This window comes from Styela clava, chromosome 8 (genome assembly GCF_964204865.1).
Source record: "Styela clava chromosome 8, kaStyClav1.hap1.2, whole genome shotgun sequence".
Taxonomy (NCBI): domain Eukaryota; kingdom Metazoa; phylum Chordata; class Ascidiacea; order Stolidobranchia; family Styelidae; genus Styela; species Styela clava.
This window is the reverse complement of record NC_135257.1, coordinates 20,513,899-20,533,613: the sequence shown is the minus strand read 5'-3', so window position 1 is coordinate 20,533,613 and position 19,715 is coordinate 20,513,899. Positions and strand designations below refer to the sequence as shown.

At 36.4% G+C, this 19,715-nt stretch overlaps 1 protein-coding gene across 1 annotated transcript; it reads right to left on the bottom strand.

Moving 5' to 3' along the window:
• Positions 1–675: 675 nt before the first annotated feature.
• LOC120346759 (uncharacterized) lies at positions 676–17,717 on the bottom strand. Its single transcript, XM_078115389.1, has 19 exons — positions 17,620–17,717; positions 17,172–17,386; positions 16,315–16,553; positions 14,716–14,853; positions 13,771–13,875; positions 13,474–13,606; positions 11,739–12,165; positions 9,738–9,852; positions 9,057–9,176; positions 8,373–8,531; positions 7,052–7,280; positions 5,850–5,950; positions 5,083–5,252; positions 4,417–4,577; positions 3,944–4,018; positions 3,122–3,424; positions 2,159–2,253; positions 1,705–1,808; positions 676–1,146 (listed from the first exon to the last, which is right to left on the bottom strand). The coding sequence occupies exons 2-19, from the start codon at positions 17,281–17,283 to the stop codon at positions 990–992; spliced, it is 2,943 nt and encodes a 980-aa protein (XP_077971515.1). The 5' UTR covers positions 17,284–17,386; positions 17,620–17,717; the 3' UTR covers positions 676–989.
• Between the last annotated feature and the right edge of the window lie 1,998 nt (positions 17,718–19,715).

The window sequence follows — 19,715 nt, the reverse complement described above, 5'->3', positions numbered from 1 at the left end:
GCAAACCATTCTTAATGCTTAGCATTATGTCCCATATCGAGCCAGGACCGGTAATTAGACGAACCAAAGCTGTAGTTGGACTTGTGCAAAAATTGATAACCCGACAAGGACGAGTATGAGAACCTTACTCTGCAACAGATTTCATAAAAATACACACACTGTTATAAATGTTTTGTGAATGCTTAATTTATAATCTAAATGAAACCAAGGAATCGGCAGTGTGAAAAGGAAGAAAAGAAATACTAGTTTGCACAGAAACGTCGTTTCACTTTGAACAAGATGAATGAAAAAAAGAAGAAAACAGATGAATCAAACGCCCTCCATGATATGCAATAATTGGGAGCAATCCAAACTGAGCAATACATAGTAGCCCTGCATATCAAGGATTGGCTGTGTAAAGCCATGCTAGGGGTAAGAGCAACTTGCGAAACAGGAGAATTGAACGTAGGACATATTCAATCAAACATTTTAGACCAAAGAAATCAAAACAACGCTAAAATCAAACACCACTTTCATCGAGCAAATCATTTCACCAACTAACCGATTATGAACAAATAAGGAATTTTCTGTAAATTCAGTGTTTTGACATCTTCCAGAATAACCCTTCATCCCAATTCTCAGCAGTGTAGCAATCAAAATGGCAAAAATATTCCTCTAAAAGCCATTTTTTTCATACAATATTCCCACTCCAAATTTGGCAATGGCAATTATGCTTGAGATGACTTGGATAACCGTTACAAGAATTCGTAAGATCCTTAAAACTTATCCTATTTTTCATAGTTGTTTAATTCTACAGATATTCGCATTCAGTAATTGCTCGTCTACAGCTTTGTACCATATTTTTTCATATAAATACTTATTATTTCCCAAATTTGTTCGAGCGTATGACCTTAGCAATAACGAGGTGCTGTCCATGAAAATAGCAATTTGACCTGGCTTGTTTAGAGCCTTGTTTGGAGTGAAGACATCGTACGAAAACAACAATCACTTCACAACATTTGTTTGCTGTATAAAGTGTCGCTTATTTTTTGTCGTTTGGCTGCTGGTTGGTCCTCATTGTCCTCTGATTCTTCGTCGTTGTGTTCTAGATTCGGATATTGTTGACGATTGTTTCTTGGTCTCACTCTAACTGCTGGTCTCATTGATCTAGGTAGAAAAATAAAATAAATTAATTTTGAAAGCTTATACAATCTAAGGCAGTGGTTCTCAAACTTGTAAAATGTGTCAAATCTCGCATTCCACCTCAAAAATAACTGGCTAACAATAAGCTACAAATAACTATGTTGTATTAAAAAAACACGCTGATCTCTAAACAATAAAGGAATGTGAATCTCCAAAATAAAGCGGCCAAGATCGACAAATACAACAACAAATCGACAAAAATCTAACAAATATTTATATTTTTAATTAGCTTCAAAAATTGTCTACACCACCCTTGTTGGGCGCACTCCACCATTTGAGACCCACTGAGATAGAGGGTAAACCAGTGCCTATTTACCAGTCCAGATAAGAGTATACGAATAGTTGGCCATTTAATGCTGGCATCACAGATTACAACTCTTGTCGGTTTTTAATGTCTCCATTTCATCCAGATTCTAATAAATTGGGTAAGCAGTGACGAACCAGAAAGATAGATATCAGTGGACGCTTGTTTCGAACAAAAGGTAAATGTGAGTAAATGCTGTATAAATAGAAAAACAATACCTAAGATATCCGTATCTTTCAAATGGTACAAGAGTAGACAGAACAGTAGGCCATGCAAACATCGATACAAATCTTGATCGAAGAATTCTGTGTTCTGGCATCAACTGGATAAAAAAATTAGGGAAAGGAGAATGAATAGAATAAACCTGAATAAAACAATATGTCTCCATGGCAACTAGTGTATCAAGTCAATTATGGATTTCAATTCTCAAATATGTTTCATTGTTTCCTGTAATATAGTCACCTTTGACCCATGCCTATTGAAGCCTGAAGGTGATTTAAAGTTTTTTTTTGTGTTGCAGTAAAAAATCGAAAATTATTTAGTCAAATTTATCATATTATATCAAATGCTATATTTGCTGACAAGTAGCAAGATTAAGAAAATTAAATTTTTTTTTACTATTAGCTTCAGTTGTTTTAAGTATAGTCGTATGTCAGGCGTTCGAATCATTACCTGAATATTTTTCATTAAATCTTCGGGCTTGTATTTTTTCCCGTCATAAATTGCTCCGTTAGTCAAAGCAAGTGGTCCGTTTGGATCAAGATCCTCTGTAGAATATAAAATTTGCATTTGTATTTAACAGAACTGACACAGGAGGTGATGAGGATTAGATTTTCATATTAAGCATGAAAGTGGTGGATTTAATCATATGGTGACCCATGGTTTCAGATGCACAGACTGAACAATTTGTACAAAGTTTCAACCAGGGTATTTTTGAATATATAATATGATTTCAGAATCGAATCGGATATTTCTTTCGACGATATGTAGTTGTATTGACTGTTTCATTGTGATGGGTACATGTCAGAATAAAATTTTAAAAATTTGATATTAATAAAACAAACGAGAATATCAGTGAGAGACCGAAGATTTATCGATCAAAAGTTAGGGGATCCCCCAAAACAACGCTCTTACTCCATAGTGACACCTCGTGTCCCATCACTAATTAATTATTCACTCGCTAATTATACGACATAATTCATCCAAAATCAATAGGCTTCTGGTACGACATATGTTGAATGCACGTGCAAAATCTGGAGCAGATTTAATCTCGCTTTCGTGAGATTTCATGCCCAGCACAATTTACAACACAAACACATGACATTAAAGACTGAAAGTTTCGAGTACATCTCCAAGATGCAGAATTTTAAAACACAGTTCTGGCTGTGACTTTAATAACAGCGAAAACTCAAACTACACAGCTCCACAAATAACAAAAAAGCAGGGGCTATTCCCATTCAGTCATTCTCAAACTTTTATGATCCACGGTCTTCTCCAAAGATTTTCAACACTCCCGACAGACCCCCTGGCCTCTGACCCAACCCCCCCCCCCCTTTTTTTTTTAACAAGGTTCCTATTAGTTAATTTATTCGCCACATCAAATAATAAAACACCAAACAGAAAAAAAACGTTTACCTTTAGTACCATGGCCATTCTGTTTTCCTTTGCTTTTATCGTTTTTCTCAATGAGCATTAGTTTGGCAGTTTTAACTCGTCTTTCGCGATCATTGACTAATTTACGATATGCGAACAAAGTTGCACGGTTCGGCGCACACAGAGGTAGAAAATGATTTCTCGTGAAGGTTGACGAAGCAGCATTCGGTGCTGGCTTTTCATTGACAGTGGTAGAATTGCTGGTATCTGTTGCGGTGTTGTTATTATTCGCTTCTGCTTCATTCGCTTTAGGTGGCGTTTTGCTATTCAGAGATTTTCTTTTACCTTAAAATGAAGAAAGATTCGTTAATATTGACACATCGCGCTAAGTGGTATGAAGATGCTCTCCACTGCACCTCTGATTACTGTATTTGTGAAGTTATCGAAACGGCCATGTTCTATGTTTGTCATGACTTATGTGTATATACTAAAAAAAATGGACATTATTACTCAAATATATGGCAAATCTTGGCAGAAACTAAACTGAGAATCTTCCTAATTGAAGTACAAATTTACTTTTCATCAAAAATTTATTTTTTCCATAAATCGATATTGTTCTTTCTTATAGCTTGCTACTTGTGTAGACTTATATTAAAAGTTAGTCAAGTCAAGTCTATTTTTTCTAACCAGTAAGAAGTCAAAAATCATGCAAAAAATAAGGAAAAAATATATTTACATTACTGGGGAATGGAAGTCGCGAATAACCAAAACTGTATTCATAAATACCATATGAATTTTGCGAATTATGCGACTAACATCGATTATCACTAGAAAATACTGTGTAATAAAATTGTTTCAACTTACTTCTTCTAATAGGGCTGACTGGCGTTCCCTGGTCTTTGATTGCTTGCAATGTTTTCTCTGCGTTGATATTCATTGCTGAAAAATAAGTATTGTGTTTTGGAAATTTAAAAGTTTTTTTATAATAAGTTATTGGAATATATAAAGCCAAGTCATTCACTGTGGCCCTTGTTAACACTCAAGATTTTTTTCCAAGCATTAAATCCTGTTCCAAAAGTTTATATTTAAAAAGGCTAAATTACATAAATTAATTTGCTATTTCCACTGCGTTAAATATTTCCCCGATTTGCCAGGTGCCTATATTACTGTAAAGCTAAGTGATAATCAGCCTTACAGTAAGACAGCCTTTTCATTGTGAAAATTATTTATTTCGTTGTGTAGCTGGGAAAACGGCCCCTGCCTTATCAGGCTAATTGTCTGAGCTATTTTCTAAAAGACACCAGAATAGAGAATAAATAAAACATTTCCATGCGTACCTTTCACATAATGTATAAACATGACTTTGGCATTGATTTTCTTCAAAGTAGAGAGAACTTTTTGCCGAATGGCGTTAATATTTGTTCCATTTATTTCTGCTTCATATTTGAACGGCTTACAATGTTTGTCGATCGTTTTTAAAACTTTCTGGTTGATGATTCTGGGAAAATGGGATAACATTAGTGATTTCACACTCCAAGATAGTGGTCCCCAAACAGGGGGGAAACTACCCTCAGAGATATAATTTGTCAATTTTAGGGGTTAATCATAGGTTCATTGTTGAAACACGGTTTGATTGGGTTTCTACAGGGCTAAATATCTATTCTTCTGTTTTTGAGCCGGTGGATCCGTATGCATATATTGCAAGGATGCTGTAGCAAGAGTAAACATAACTATCCTAAGTGATGCAAGAGTACTTCTGCACACTAACACAAATGTATTTCTGTAACGTTTCTTCCGACCAAGGTCATACTTCCTCAGACATACATTATTCAAATGAATTATGCATAACTAAAACGTTAACCAAACGTTACAGAAATATATTTGTGTGAGTGTGCAAATACAAAATACACATATAAAAATATTTAAATATAAAGACTTTGAATTGGTATCAAGTCCAATTCAAGCAGCCACACACAAAGCCCAAAAATAGAGAAACTACTTACTTATCCGTCCTGACCCAAACTGATTTGGAAACCACTCGTCGTTTTATTTTAGCGCTGAGTCTGTGGTATAGGTTTACCATATCTTCCGGCTTTTTGACGTTTTCTAATTTTTCTTGTAAATCTGCTTCCAGAGGTTGAAATAAACTAACTTTGTTACCAATATCTATTTTCTGAAAACAAAATATTTTGAAATTTTATTATTATCAGAAGAAAAAACTTCCGCCGCAATTCCACGAAAAAAGAAATTGCTGCCTTTAAATAAAACTCAATTTGGGATCATTATTGTTTCCTTAATGCCTTTTAGGAATGAATATATAAGAAAGAAAAAACGAACCTCCTGGAGTATGCGCACTAAGATGGCGCACAACCTGAACACAGATTCTGTACCAGGTTAGGATTCAGGTTATGCAAAATCTTGGTGCGCATACTTCAGGAGTACCGAAAAAGCAATGTGCCAATAAATCAAGGGCTTTAACCAGAAGGGGCGAAACTTAAAAATTTGCTGAGAAAATATGTAAAAACATTTTTTTTGATTTTTAAACTTTTGTAGCTTTTATTAAAATACTTTGGTGACTACTTCAAACTATGATCAGACTTCAAATACCAAACATTTGGAATGTATTCGAATTAACTAATTGTGAGGAAGCTTGCTGTTAGTGAGTTTATTGATTTGCACCAGTAAACAAATCATTCCTGAGAATTTTTATTCTATTACAGGATATCCCCACTGCCATACAAAATATACCCTACTCTCCGCAAAAATATACCTTCGACTTCGTAGAGACAGTAGGTAGTTGGCTTTCATCAGCAAGCATGAGGCTCATATCTTCATCTATTGGTTCAGTAGGTTCTATTGGCATTTTGGCAGCTAAAACAAAAATTGTAAGATTTGCATGTAGATATATAGAGTGTCCATAAAGTCTTAGTAAAATTTTACAATTGCAAAGGGAATTTATCGATATCATATATTGTTTTGGCCCTCACAGATGTATTATTTGAAGTAAAAATGTAAAAATACTTAAACAATTACTGATTAAAAACAACAAACCTGGTTAGTGGTTAAGATATATAGAGAATTAATATCATTACAAATTTGAAATCGTAAAGGGACTTTACGGACTGGCGGAAAGTAAAGTTGATAACACTGCCACGGATTCCAGGCGAGGTTCGGAACGGGAGAAGATAACTATGATTGGAAGCAGTATATATATATGTATTGCCAGTATTGGTCACCAATGCTATTTGAATGGGCTTCTCTGTAGAAAGCTAATAGGCTGCCATCTAGACAGCAAGTTAAGAATAGGAATAATTATATGATCCCAATTGCAATTTGAGTGGCCTCTCACATATAGAGCCATCGGGCTGCCATACAGACAGAAGTCGGTATACTGATGGATACCTACACTGTAGAGAGTTATTGCCCATCATACAGAGAGAAGAGAGGTAAGTTGATACATAATTTACAACAAAAATCAATATGTTACATTTTCACCATATTGGAAATATACTCCCTGCCCACAGGCTTCCGTCCCTTTACACAACTTGATGTAAAGTAGGCAAACAAAATTAGTTACCTCCATATTGGTACACATACTTATGGAGCACCAGTCGAACGCCAAATGCTAACATCATCTTTGGCATATGGACACCTAGCACTCCAGATAAATAAAATAGTCAAGTATATTGGTACTCCTGCAGTATGTGAACCAAGATGGCGGACACCTGAACGTAGTATATGTACCAGGTTAGGGTTAAGCCATAATTTCAGATACAAATACTACATGAGTCACTTGGCTAGTCCCTGAACTCGCAATAGAATTAAAATAAGGAAAACTGGAATAAAATTATGGCCTAATCCTAACCTGGTACACATACTACATTTCAGTGTACGCCATCTTGGTACACATACTACGGGGGGACTACCAGTACGTTTAATCAACTTGAATAATAATTTTGAATAAATCCATACCTTCAGCTTTACTTTTCCTTATCTGCATTTCAATAGTGTCGACTAATTTCTGGCGGACGGTCGCAAGCCCTTCTGCCACAGTTTTCGGTCCAGCTTTCTTGTATTTCATCGTGGAACCAGATTTTAAACACTTTTTAATGTATTTCCAACGATTGAAAACCTGATTGTCCGTCCTTCGATCAAGAGCATGTGCGACCATAGACCACTGCCCTTCGCCATGTTTTTTAATCTGAAAAATTGAAATGGTATATTTGTCAGGGACCAGGGTTGTGCAGTTGCAGTTTGCACTTTTTTTCATAACGGAACTGGAGAAAATTGACAAAGTTTTGAGCCTTAACTGAAAATAGAAAGAGTTCTGATAGAAGAGCTGAGTTGTCAAACCCCAGATTGGCTGTCAAAATTTTAAATTTTCCAAAGTCAGAAATCAAATTTTATAGTCATAGAAATTTAAAAATTGCAATTTAAACTGTCGAGCAGTGTGGCATGTTTTCTATTAATATTGGATTTTGAATCGGTGTAATTAATTTGGATGGTACGCCAATCCAGAAAGATTCCAGTTTTTATTTTGACATAAGAAGTCGCAACCGCGAGTTACGTTGGACACAATTAAATTAATGAATGAGGACTGTCACAGACGGCACTGAGAATTTCCGATTTTGAACCCCCCCCTCCCGCCTTTGAAAATCCTGGCTGCGTGCCTGGTTGCAGGTATAGAACCTTGTCTGAATTAACTGTTAACTAGTGGTTCCACAACCGTACTCACGGGACAATTATGGCCCATGCAGTGGATTAATATGGCCCGCCGAACATAACTGAAATAGTTTAACAATTTGTTTTTTTTCTTTTGTGTTCTAGATACTGCCGATTGTTATGTATTTATCACAGTTTAAGTGTGTACTTTCGTAACAATTCAGTTTGGTATCTTAATTACTTATCGATCTTAGAATCGGTAAGTATGTTGATAGGTATTTGTCCGTCTGTATGTCTGTTTGTTTGTCTGTTAGATGAACGCGATATCTCAAGAAGGCGAGGTTGAATCTGCTCCAAATTTTGCATGTGCATTCATCATATCTAGGACCAGAAGCCTATTGATTTTGGATGAATTATGTCGTATAATTAGCGAGTTATTAATTAATTAGTAATGGGACACGTGGTGTCACTATAGAGTCATGATTGGAAACCGCAGTTCCGTCCCTTCGTATCGGTCCCTCACGAACCCTCTACTCTTCTGGCCCGCGAATATCCTTCATCTCCAATTTTAAGCCCGCAGTCAAAAAATTTTGGGAACCACTGTTGTGAATAATATGAATAAATCTCTCACCATATCTTGAATAATTTTGTCTTCTTCAGCAGTCCAAGGTCCTCTATTGATATTTTTCAGTACATTATCGTATCTCTCCCTGCATTGGGAATCGTTACGTCCCGGTACAGTGCCAGAGTCACGAATTATGGACCACTTGGTACCAAACTTCGCTATCGCCTGAAAATGAAAAAGATTTATTGCCTGGATAGAAAGAAGTAGAAGGTTAACTACAGATAGTTGGGATAGGATTTACACATTCATGATGGGGGAGAGCAAAACCGATTAGGGATTAAGCATTCAGCGAACCCCTGGCCTCTCGTCCGGATATCATCTAAATCAGATATTGGATTAGTTAGCCAGTTATTTTTTTCGAACGTATGGACTTAATGGTGGAGGAAGTTGAAATCGACCAGCTGTTACGTAAACTACCCATCCAATCAACCGCCCAGCAATCTTCTCGCACATAATCATTCCTCACGGTATTCCAACCTGCGAAACCACACAGAGTAATCAGAGGCGCCGTGGCAAGTGTAATACTAACAATTAGCACGTTGCCACACCGCCGAGCAGCAGAAAGTTTGAGAATTCGTCAGAAGTTTGAAAATTCGTTTTGACTCTTGCGAAAGCATGCCACATTCCGACTTCACCATGCTGGATACAGGAGTTAACTAAAGTTTTTCAGTGAAATTTGAGTAAACTAACCTTCAACAATAAAATATCTTCATCCGGCGTCCATTTTGTTCTAATATAAGCAGGATCCAAAACTTTGGTCCACCGATGGCAAACCTGACTATTGGTTCTTCCACCCAGTTTCAAGGCAAGCTGGAAAAATATGAAAAAAAGATGTTATATAAGCATGTTCAAACAAAGTCCAGAGCCCGTAACTAAAAAATACCTAGCCAACAATAAGCCACAAATAACAGATAGCGAGACGAAAGTATGTTTTATTGAAAAAACACGGTGGATGGGATTGCAATCTCTAAATATCCAAAATAAGACGGGCAGTATAAAAGCTAACAAATAATTCCATTTTTAAATATTTAGCTTCATGCCCCCTCAAAAATTGCCTATGCTCCCCCTCCCCCTTAAGGGGTGCGCCCCACCGTTTATTTGAGAAAATCAATTACGGCATGTGTAACAATTTAATATAACCCGGCAAATTTGAGTGAAATAGCTTAATTTTTTATGTTTTTACTTTTTCTGCGTTCTAAATACTGCCAGTTGTTACGTCATTATCACAGTTCAAACATGTGTATGTATATAACATTTCAAATATTCCTGTAGCTTTATTATTTGTATCGGTATCAGTCCCTTGCAGGCGAACTCCTCTCCCAGCGAATATCATTACACCTATAATTTCGGGAACTACTGCTTCATACTCACAGCACTATAGGGAATTACATTTCCACATCGATACTTTTGAACCAGTTTTGTTAGTTTTTCATCGTCTTCAGGTGTCCATGGCTTCGATTTATGATCAATATTGTTTCTTTGATACCTGGACGATACAAAAACAGAATTATTTTTTTTACAAAAATTACTTTGGTTTCAATAAAAACATAAAAATCTAATTGAACTGTTTGTCTATCGATAAGGAAATATATTTGTGTTAGTGTGCAGCAATAACTAGAGGTAAGATCGGGCCCAAAAATTCCAGCCTGACCTCGGCCCATGGGTATTAAACCCGACCCGAGCACGACTAATTAATTGGATTTGCAGGCCTGACCGATCCGGGCCCGTGGGAATTAAACTCGACCCAAGCACGACTAATTAATTGGATTTGCAGACACTTTTCTCACTCACTCATTTCCGGTCATGGTCGTAAACTTTACCTCGTTTTCACGTTTTTGAACTCTATTCGTTAGTTTTCAGTGGTGTTTCGAAAATTTAAATAAAAATCAAATAATTCGGACTTTCTGAAGTATGCGCACCAAGATGGCAGGTTGTGTACCAGGTTAGGGTTCAGGTTATGCGACATCTTGGTGCGCATACTTCAGGAGCACTGATAATTAAAATATCACTTTGTCTTCCTAGGAGTTTTAATTTAATTGAAGTACCGTAATAAAAAACTAGTGTAGAAATAGCTGTGATAGACTAGGCTAAATCTTTACCGGTACTTTTAAAAACAGATTGTTGTATGCAATGAATTATAATGATAGTTTGAAACAAATACCCCATTTTACTTATAACCACTCTTAAAATAAGCCCCGAAAATTTTGCAAGGGTAAAGTATGTGAAGAATATTTTCAGGGGTCAAAGGTCTATTACAGCTTTTTCTCTGTTTTATTTAAATTATTTCTTTTATAACAAGTATTCCTTAGTTTAGTATCCACACATAGTTTAGTATATATTTTTTATAAACATACGTTTATTTAAAAAAAAAAAGACAGCGATAGAGAAGCCCGACCCGAACGTAATGATTTACATTTCAGGCCCGTCCCGAACATGATGATTGACATTTTAGGCCCGGGTCGGGCTTCAGATCTTAGCTCTATCACTAACTCTTGAATGACGAAGAACAATTATCTTTCCTCGTGCTTTGATACAGTATCCTTGCATTATATGCATACGGATCGGATCGACTTGCACAAAAGCATTGAAGGATAAGTAGCAAATATCAGAAATTTATTTGTGTCATTCGAGGATTTCTAGGCACAGACTTCGGTGCTCCAAAAGTGTACCAATATGGTGGTAACTAATTTTGTTCGCTTACTTTACATCAAGTTGTGTGAAGGGTCTAAAACCTATGGGCAGGGGGTATGTTCACTTGGTTAACATAGACAAAATCCCAAACTCATAATAGAACTAAAATCAGAAAAATCAGAATAATATTATGGCCCAACCCTTACCTGGTAACACACACTACGGGAGTACCTGAACTTCGTTATATGCAAGTCGGTAATTTGAAACAACAAAAAAGAGAATCTCCAACTACCATAAATAGTACATAAAATCACTCAGTATGATAAACTAATTGAGCATGACTAGGCCGGAATCTTTTCGGTTATTTTTGAGGCCGCCAAGGTGGCTAGGCTCGTCGGGATAATTTTATAATTGCCCGTTTTGCTGTTTATTTATTTTCTCAGGCACATTCAGGTTCAACATTCAACAAAACATTTAAGGTCAAAAATGCTTCTACTTTATTGATAATTTACAGCCCAAGCTTAATTTAGATTTATTTCTAGCTTGTATTATCCTAATCATTACTAAATAAAGTAATTCTAGTGTAGTCAGGTACATTAATCGGTAAATGACTATGTGTTTTTGTTTTTATGAATTCATTGTGGGGTTCATAATAGTCAACCTCTTTACAGGTTCCATAACACCGGAAGTTTGAGAACCCCTGCTATAGGTCACTGCGTGAATAAAATATTAAACACAAACCTTTGAATACATTGCAATGCTGTCCTTCCTGTTCCTAGCTCATTAGCGACACCTATCCAATTAGTTTCTTTATATTTTTTAACCAATTTCTTCAATTTTTCGTCTTCTGGCCCTTTCCATGAATCATGGTTGATATGGGGATGTAATTGGTTCTTCCAGTAAAGGGCAACATCGATTGCTCCGCGTTCTCCCCCCACATCAACATTAGCTATTGTATCCCAGTCGTGTTCTTGTGACCGTTCTCCGTATAAAACAAACGGTTTAGTGTCTTTTGCGTCCGATATTTTTTGTTTAACTTCTTTAATTTTTCTTTTCGTATTTTCAAAATCTTCCGACTTGGCGTATTTTTCTTCTAAGTATTCGAGTTGAGATAGTAACGGTTCGGTTATCTTCCGAAGCGCAACTCTTTGTACTCCAGTCTTCAGGCCTGAGAATATAAAAATCTTATTAAAATTTAGCTATAGATTTGGTTTCTGCTGAGCAACACTTTTTGTGCATAATTAAGTACTCCTGAAGTATGTGAACCAAGATGGCGGATACCGGAACGTAGTATGTGTATCAGGTTAGCCATAATTTCAGGTACAAATAGTACAGGAGTCACTTGGCTGGTCCCCGAACTCGTAATAGAACTAAAATTGGAATAAAATTATGGTCTAACCTGGTACACATACTACGTTCCGGTGTCCGCCATCTTGGTTCACATACTTCGGGAGTACCCATAACCATATATTAGTTCAATAAGACAGGTTAATATTTTTTGTGTTAATATTTGGCAAAACACAAGCGCATGATGGTCTCAACTAGACAAACATACAGTCAGCCCCGAACATCCTAACATCGAATACAAAAATTATAAACTGTGACCTTGGTCAACAGTTTTCAAATAAACAACCACTGATACGTAAAGAGCTACTAAATTTTTAATTTCTGGATATGCATAAATACATCCAAAGTAAGCTACCATTTATGGTGGTTGAGTGAAAAGAAAAAATCCACAAGCCAGATAAAACTCAACAAATATAAAAAAAAACAGAGCAAACCAGGCCCCAAATAAAGAACCACTGAAATGCTAAGAGCTACTATATTTATAATATTCATTTTTATTATTCACTATACAAATAACCTACTACTTATGGTGGCTTTGGATAGTATGAGAGAAAGTGCTTAGCGCATGAATAATTAATTGTCAAAATTCTGAATGATTTACAAACATCAGCCAGATGATTTTGAATATCGAAAATGTGGTAATATCCCATTTATTATGCATACCGTAATTATTTTACTTGGGCCTATTCAATTAGTTAGCTATTACTCCAGACCTCTGCAGCCATTAAAAAAGCAGAGGGATAACCAATCACACTGATATTTCATCGATACAGATGAAATTAACTGCCATCACACAGTCATAGTCGAGTTTATTTTTTCTATCCAGTAAAAAATAACATACAAAATTGACCAACAATAAAATAAACACACTGGTGAAGGAAAGCCACAAGGAACCATTGGTCATCGAGCACCCAAGTTTCAATATTCAATTAAATTTCCAAGGTCGGAAATTCTATTTTTACACTCTCACTAAATATATTATATCTATAAAAATCAGTGGTTTTCAACCCTTTTTCAAGATGCCCAAAAAGCAGGAAAGTGTTGTAGATGGAATTGTCTGATTAGGACTGAGATAAGTTAATCTACTCTACAGATTGTAAGCCCCCTCTAAAAAAATCCTAATACTTACGTTTCTCCTCGTCTTTAGTCCATTTTTTTGCTGGCATTGGATTCTCGACAAAATGAGGGCCGACCTCCTCATGAAGTCGGAGAACATCAGTGTGCAAATTCATTGGCACTATTACAGAGTTACTATTTGTGCTCTAGAAATGAAACAGGATTTTAATTAGTGCGAAAAAGTTGAATTAATTGGTATATGTAGCCGACTAACAACTACCGTAAATTAGAAATTAAGTGAAATACTCTTGTCCCAGTATTAATAGAGTTAATTTTTTATTCAAATTCACAGAAAAATGTAAAAACTCACCAAATGTATCTTGAAATATTGCCCGGTCGAAAGTCCAAGGTCAGCCCTAGCTTGAGCTTTTCCAGAATCAAAGTAAGTATCGTTAAGTTTTGTTTCCAGATCAGCCTGCAATCGGAAGACAGAATCGTTTTTTCAAAGATTTCCAGTAGACTACATTACTATTTAAATCGGGAGTGAGCAACAGGCGGTTCGCGGCCACAATATGTTTTAGTGTGTCCCTGGTTAACACTTAGATTTCCCATCAAGAATAAAATCCGACAGTTTATGTTTGAAAAGGCGCTCACAGGCATAAAAATACATAATCTTTCGCCATATTGCCTGTTGCATTCATTACTGTAAGGCTAGGCAATAGCTCGATTTATTCTCTTGCCTTTCCGGCTCCATTTTTCGTGTGGCCCAGCTAGATGTCTGAAGTTGGTTATATGGCCAACCAACAAAAATGTTGCGCACCTTTGGTTTAAATTTGAACTACCTTATATCACATGGCACTCAGAATTTTTGGAATATAATGTGCCACTAAAATGATTTATTATGCAATGCAAAAGTCCTGCTGCACTGCACTCATTGTTGTAAACTACTTGTCTGTGGAAGCCTGATTTTGGGTCAGACAGAACGTCACAAAAATACATTTGTGTTAGTGTAGCAGCACTCATAGTATTGCATAGCAAAGTATTTTATTCCTGCTACATCATCCTTGCATTATACAGTATAATGCAAGGATGATATAAATTATACTCATACGGATCCGCTAGGGCAAAGGTCATGAGGAAGGATCTCTACTGACAGTAATTCTATATAGAAATAATTTTTATCATCACCACGTGAAAATTGAAGATACATTTACAAAAAGGAGCAAAACATTGATATTCACAGATGAACCCACAGGTGAAGACGAAAGTAACTGATAAAGCAAAAAACAGTTATGAGATATATGACATAACAAACCTGTTTGCATTTATTATGATTCAATAATTCATCAATCAAATGCAATTGTTGCAAAATAACTTCTTGATATGCAATGTTCAGCTTCAATAAATTTGTTGGATTTGCTTCTAGATCGGCAGACAGGTCAATGAGTTCTTCCTGAATTTAAAATGAATTATGTTAATTATTATGGTTCGGCCCTTGGTGAATCGTGCTAAGCATTAGAAAAACGCTTGCCGGTCCTATTTCATGAGTGGGTTCACAAGTTCAAATCCCGTGGGTTGTAATTATGTGAGAGAAAGTTCCTGGACTTCTCATCGCTGTAGCGAGGTTTGGGACTTAAACTTTAGGTAACCGCTGATCAGTATGACTTCCTCCACCATCAAATCCATGCATCTGAAACTAATAACTGGCTACCTAATCCCATATAGACTAGTAACTAACCGAGATGCCGTGGTTCGCCTACGATAAAGCTGCATTACTGGAGAAATCCTAGTTCAGAAATCATCAGTTCGTTCAACATGCTAAGCTGGATTGTGTCAGTAACAATCAGAGCTTTAGAGTCTGGCAAATCGATAGTATCTACAACTTCAGTCCGGGAACCATTTAAAAAATGAGACTCAACTTGACAAAAAATACTTATAGTGCTCCAGCTCTGAACTCCAGAGTCTGACTCTAACTTTTGGCCGGCGAAAATTTCGACTTGACTCCAAGACAAATAAAACTTTGCCTTCATCACAAACCAAGGGCATATCCAGAAATTATCAAAGGGGGGGGGGTTCTGAAATTTTCTGATTGGCAAGACAGACCGTAACAGCCAGCTGGTCCAGTCGGAGAAGGTGGGGTTTGAAAGTTATGAGGGTCCAAAAAGTATTTCCTAAGTATGACACTGAAAATGCTTTTTTATCTCTTTACATTTCAAAAGGATGCTACAAAAAATTGCTTATGCATGATACAGAAAATGCTTTTTTATCTCTTTACATTTCGAAAGGATGCTACAAAAAATTGCTTATGCATGATACAGAAAATGCTTTTTTATCTCTTTACATTTCAAAAGGATGCTACAAAAAATTGCTTATGCATGATACAGAAAATGCTTTTTTATCTCTTTACATTTCGAAAGGATGCTACAAAAAATTGCTTATGCATGATACAGAAAATGCTTTATCTCTTTACATTTCAAAAGGATGCTACAAAAAATTGCTTATGCATGATACAGAAAATGCTTTTTTATCTCTTTACATTTCAAAAGGATGCTACAAAAAATTGCTTATGCATGATACAGAAAATGCTTTTTTATCTCTTTACATTTCGAAAGGATGCTACAAAAAATTGCTTATGCATGATACAGAAAATGCTTTTTTATCTCTTTACATTTCAAAAGGATGCTACAAAAAATTGCTTATGCATGATACAGAAAATGCTTTTTTATCTCTTTACATTTCAAAAGGATGCTACAAAAAATTGTTTATGTATGATACAGAAAAATGCTTTTTTTCTCTCTAAATTTCAAAAGAGGAAGAGAGGGTTTACGATTCACAACTACTCCACCTCCCTGTCTTAAACCAAAGATTGAGCAAAATTTAGAATCTGACCCGACGAATTTCTTAACAATTTTACCTGAGGTTCAGTCTGGTCATATTCAATTTCATCATCGTCCTCTGAATCGAGAGCAGCATGGGATGTTTCGTTTATTTCTTCAGAAGCTTTACTTGTTGATGGGACATCTGCATTATTGTTGTTACTTCCTGCATTATTGTTGCTACCTCCTGGATGATTGTTTAACCCTGAGGTCGAAGGTTGATCCGGGTCATCGAATGCGGATAATAAATATGAGGTTTCGTCTTCATAGTCATCGTCTGCATAATAAATTTTATATTCACATACTTATTTCTGAAATCGCAGTTACACCTTACACCTCCATGAGATTTGGATGGGATTTACATATACATCACAGGGGGAGTGAAGCCTATAGGACGGCTTAATCATATGGCAACCCACAGGCCACAGCCTCTCTTCCAGTTACCAGTCCATGTCGGGTATGGGATTAGTTGGCTGGTTATTTGTTTCAGATGCATGTCTGCAGTGTGGCGCATCATGCTAAGCGTGTGAAATATGCTTATCACCGCACATTTGATTACCTGGAATAGGCTCGAATTCCATGGGGATAATTAATGTGTGAGAGGATTGCTGGACTCCTCGCTGCCACAGGGTAGTTTATGTAACTGCTGGTAAGTTACTGCTCTCTTCACACTGAAGTCTATGAATCTGAAACAAATAACTGGCTAACTAATCCTATACCTGACATGGACTGGAAACCGCCCAAGAGGGCGTGGTCCGCCATATGATAAAGCAGTCTTATAGGCTTTCCTCTCCTCCAGGATAAATATATAAATCCCATATGGAAGGAAGTTGTATCAGCGATGTCTTGTCGGAACCTTTTGAATTTAGTTCGAGTGAAACAACCAATAACAAACCTTCTTCCTCTTCTTCTCCCCAATTAAGGTTCAACGGCACCGAGTGCAGCTGGAGTTTCAAGATATCTTGCTCAATGGATGCCTGCTCGGCTTCTAATGTTGATACGTCCATTTCTACTTGAAAATTCGCTCAATTTTTCTTTTCGATTGGCCAGTTTTTCCATTACATGACAGAATGATTAAACTAAATTTTATTCACATAAATTCAAATTTACCTGTACAGAAAGATTTCCAAACATATTAGAAATTGGATTTTTCATACTTATCTATGGTGAAAGATGATGCAATTAGCAAGATAGCAAAGCATATTCATGCTACTTTGCTCTATTAAAAAAAAAATATAATTTATTCATTTTTATTTATTTATCCTTGGTGAAAGTGAAGACAAAAAGAGGGTTCAATTAAGGATATGGTAGACTATTCATATATGTTTAATTTACTCAATTACCTTAATTGTTGGAAAAAGATTTCTTTCTTCTAGGCCAATTTTTCCCATTACAGGGCAAATCAACTCGATCAAGTTTTGTTCACATTCACGCTACTTTTAAAGTATTTTCAAACAATATAGAATCAAGATTTTGAAAATTTGAATTGAACAAAATTTTTTTTATATTCGTAACCAACTGGATGTGTGCATGGATGATACTGATGATAAATATACTGTGATAATGGAAATTATATTGAATGATGCCAAATGACAATAATATATTATGATGGATATAGTTTTTTTTACTTGTTTTAACACCGTTAAAAAAAATTTAGATATTTTTTCTGGACGAGAGGATAGTTCAATGGTCTGATAAACTATATTGCTAACCATTTATAAGGTGAATATACTCAGTCACCATAAAAGCTAGGAAATAAATTACACTATTATTTATATGTATCATAAGATCTGGGTAGTATTGTCTAAACTGGGTAGTTCCACGACAATATGCAGAGGGGGTGCAAACTGTGACTATACAATAAAAGCTTTGGTTTAAGTCAGAAGTGTGCAACAGGTGGCCCACCAAGCCGTTCAGTGCGGCCCTCACATTCAGATTTTTTACCATTGAGCATAAACCTCTAGGCCAGACTGGATTCCATGGCAGATGCACGCCCGAGGGCGCTAGCGCTCCGCAAAAATGCACGCGAGCGAAATCAATTTTGCACGCCGAAAATTTGCAATTGCTCACCAATGTAAATCGGTTTAAATGGTTTTAAAATCAATAATCCAGTAATATAAAGATGCCAAAATATTATAACTCCACAATTGTCGACAAATACCAGCCTGCAAGATTTGGTCTGATCGAAATATTGCGAAGCAAAAAGACCATGACCTTCCCCCAACCTTTGACCCGCGAAAAATTCCTCTCATTGTTACGTACTTTTTTGCATCTTGCTGATTGGCCAATGTCACGAAGTAAACAAGGAAGTCGATGTTCGGGGAAAGGTCCATATCGTGTTGAATGATAGGAAATAGGAATCCCGTGAGAATAGTTATGGACGAAAAGATCGCCTCCGCACCAATGGCCAAGTACGGCTCTGATTCAGCGTATTTTTCATACAATAATTTTACACGAATGTACTGAACAGTACCGGTATCTAAAGTTGCTCAAACACTCCCAAAATTAGTGACGAAGTATAAAAATAATGTTTGGGGTCAAAGGTCAAACGTCCATTTTGCTCTAATTTGACGTATTTTTTATCCATTAACTCTACGTAAAAACACTACCAAAATTAATGACAAAGTATGTCCATTTTGCTCTGGTTAAACGTATTTTTTTATCCAATAATTTTACGCGGATGTACTGAACAGTACCGGTATCCAAAGTCGCACAAACACTCTCAAAATTAGCGACAAACTGTAGAAATAATGTTTGGGGTCAAAGGTCAAACGTCCATTTTTTCTCTGATTCAACGTATTTTTTATCCGATACCGGTAATTTTACGCGGATGTATTGAGAGGTATCTGATGTCAAAGTCAGTTGCACGCGAGTGCAGTTGTTTTGCACGTCGTGAGCTATAATTGCACGCCAGGAATTCTTATTTGCACGCGGGAATTTCTGATTGCACGCCCGATTTCTCGTTCAAAAAGGCCATGAAATCCAGACTGGCCTCTAGGCGCACACATCGGTGGAAATCTCTAAATTATTTTGCTCTTGTCCCTGCATTAATCCAGTACGGCACACTATACAAAACGGGTGACATTGTCCCGTTTTAGAGAAACCCATTTTACAGATGATCGGACACCCCTCCTTTGGGAGACGTCTGGACATTGTTGTCCCTCAATATCGGTAATAATACAGTATAATGAAGTTGCGCAAAATACTACAAAAAAGCGCAATTTAGTAACGTCGTCATTGAATTCCTTGGGAAAAGTTAATCCGATTTACCGAAGGAAAAAATTTTTTACCGTAGCATTCGAGAGCTTTTAGAAAAAAAAGGGCAATTTTGGTCATGTGACAGCTGCGATTAATTTAGATCATTATTGAGACAAGCATGGAGTGATATGAAGCATCTGACGTGGTCCCAGACGCCCCTCGTTTGTGAGACACATAGAGT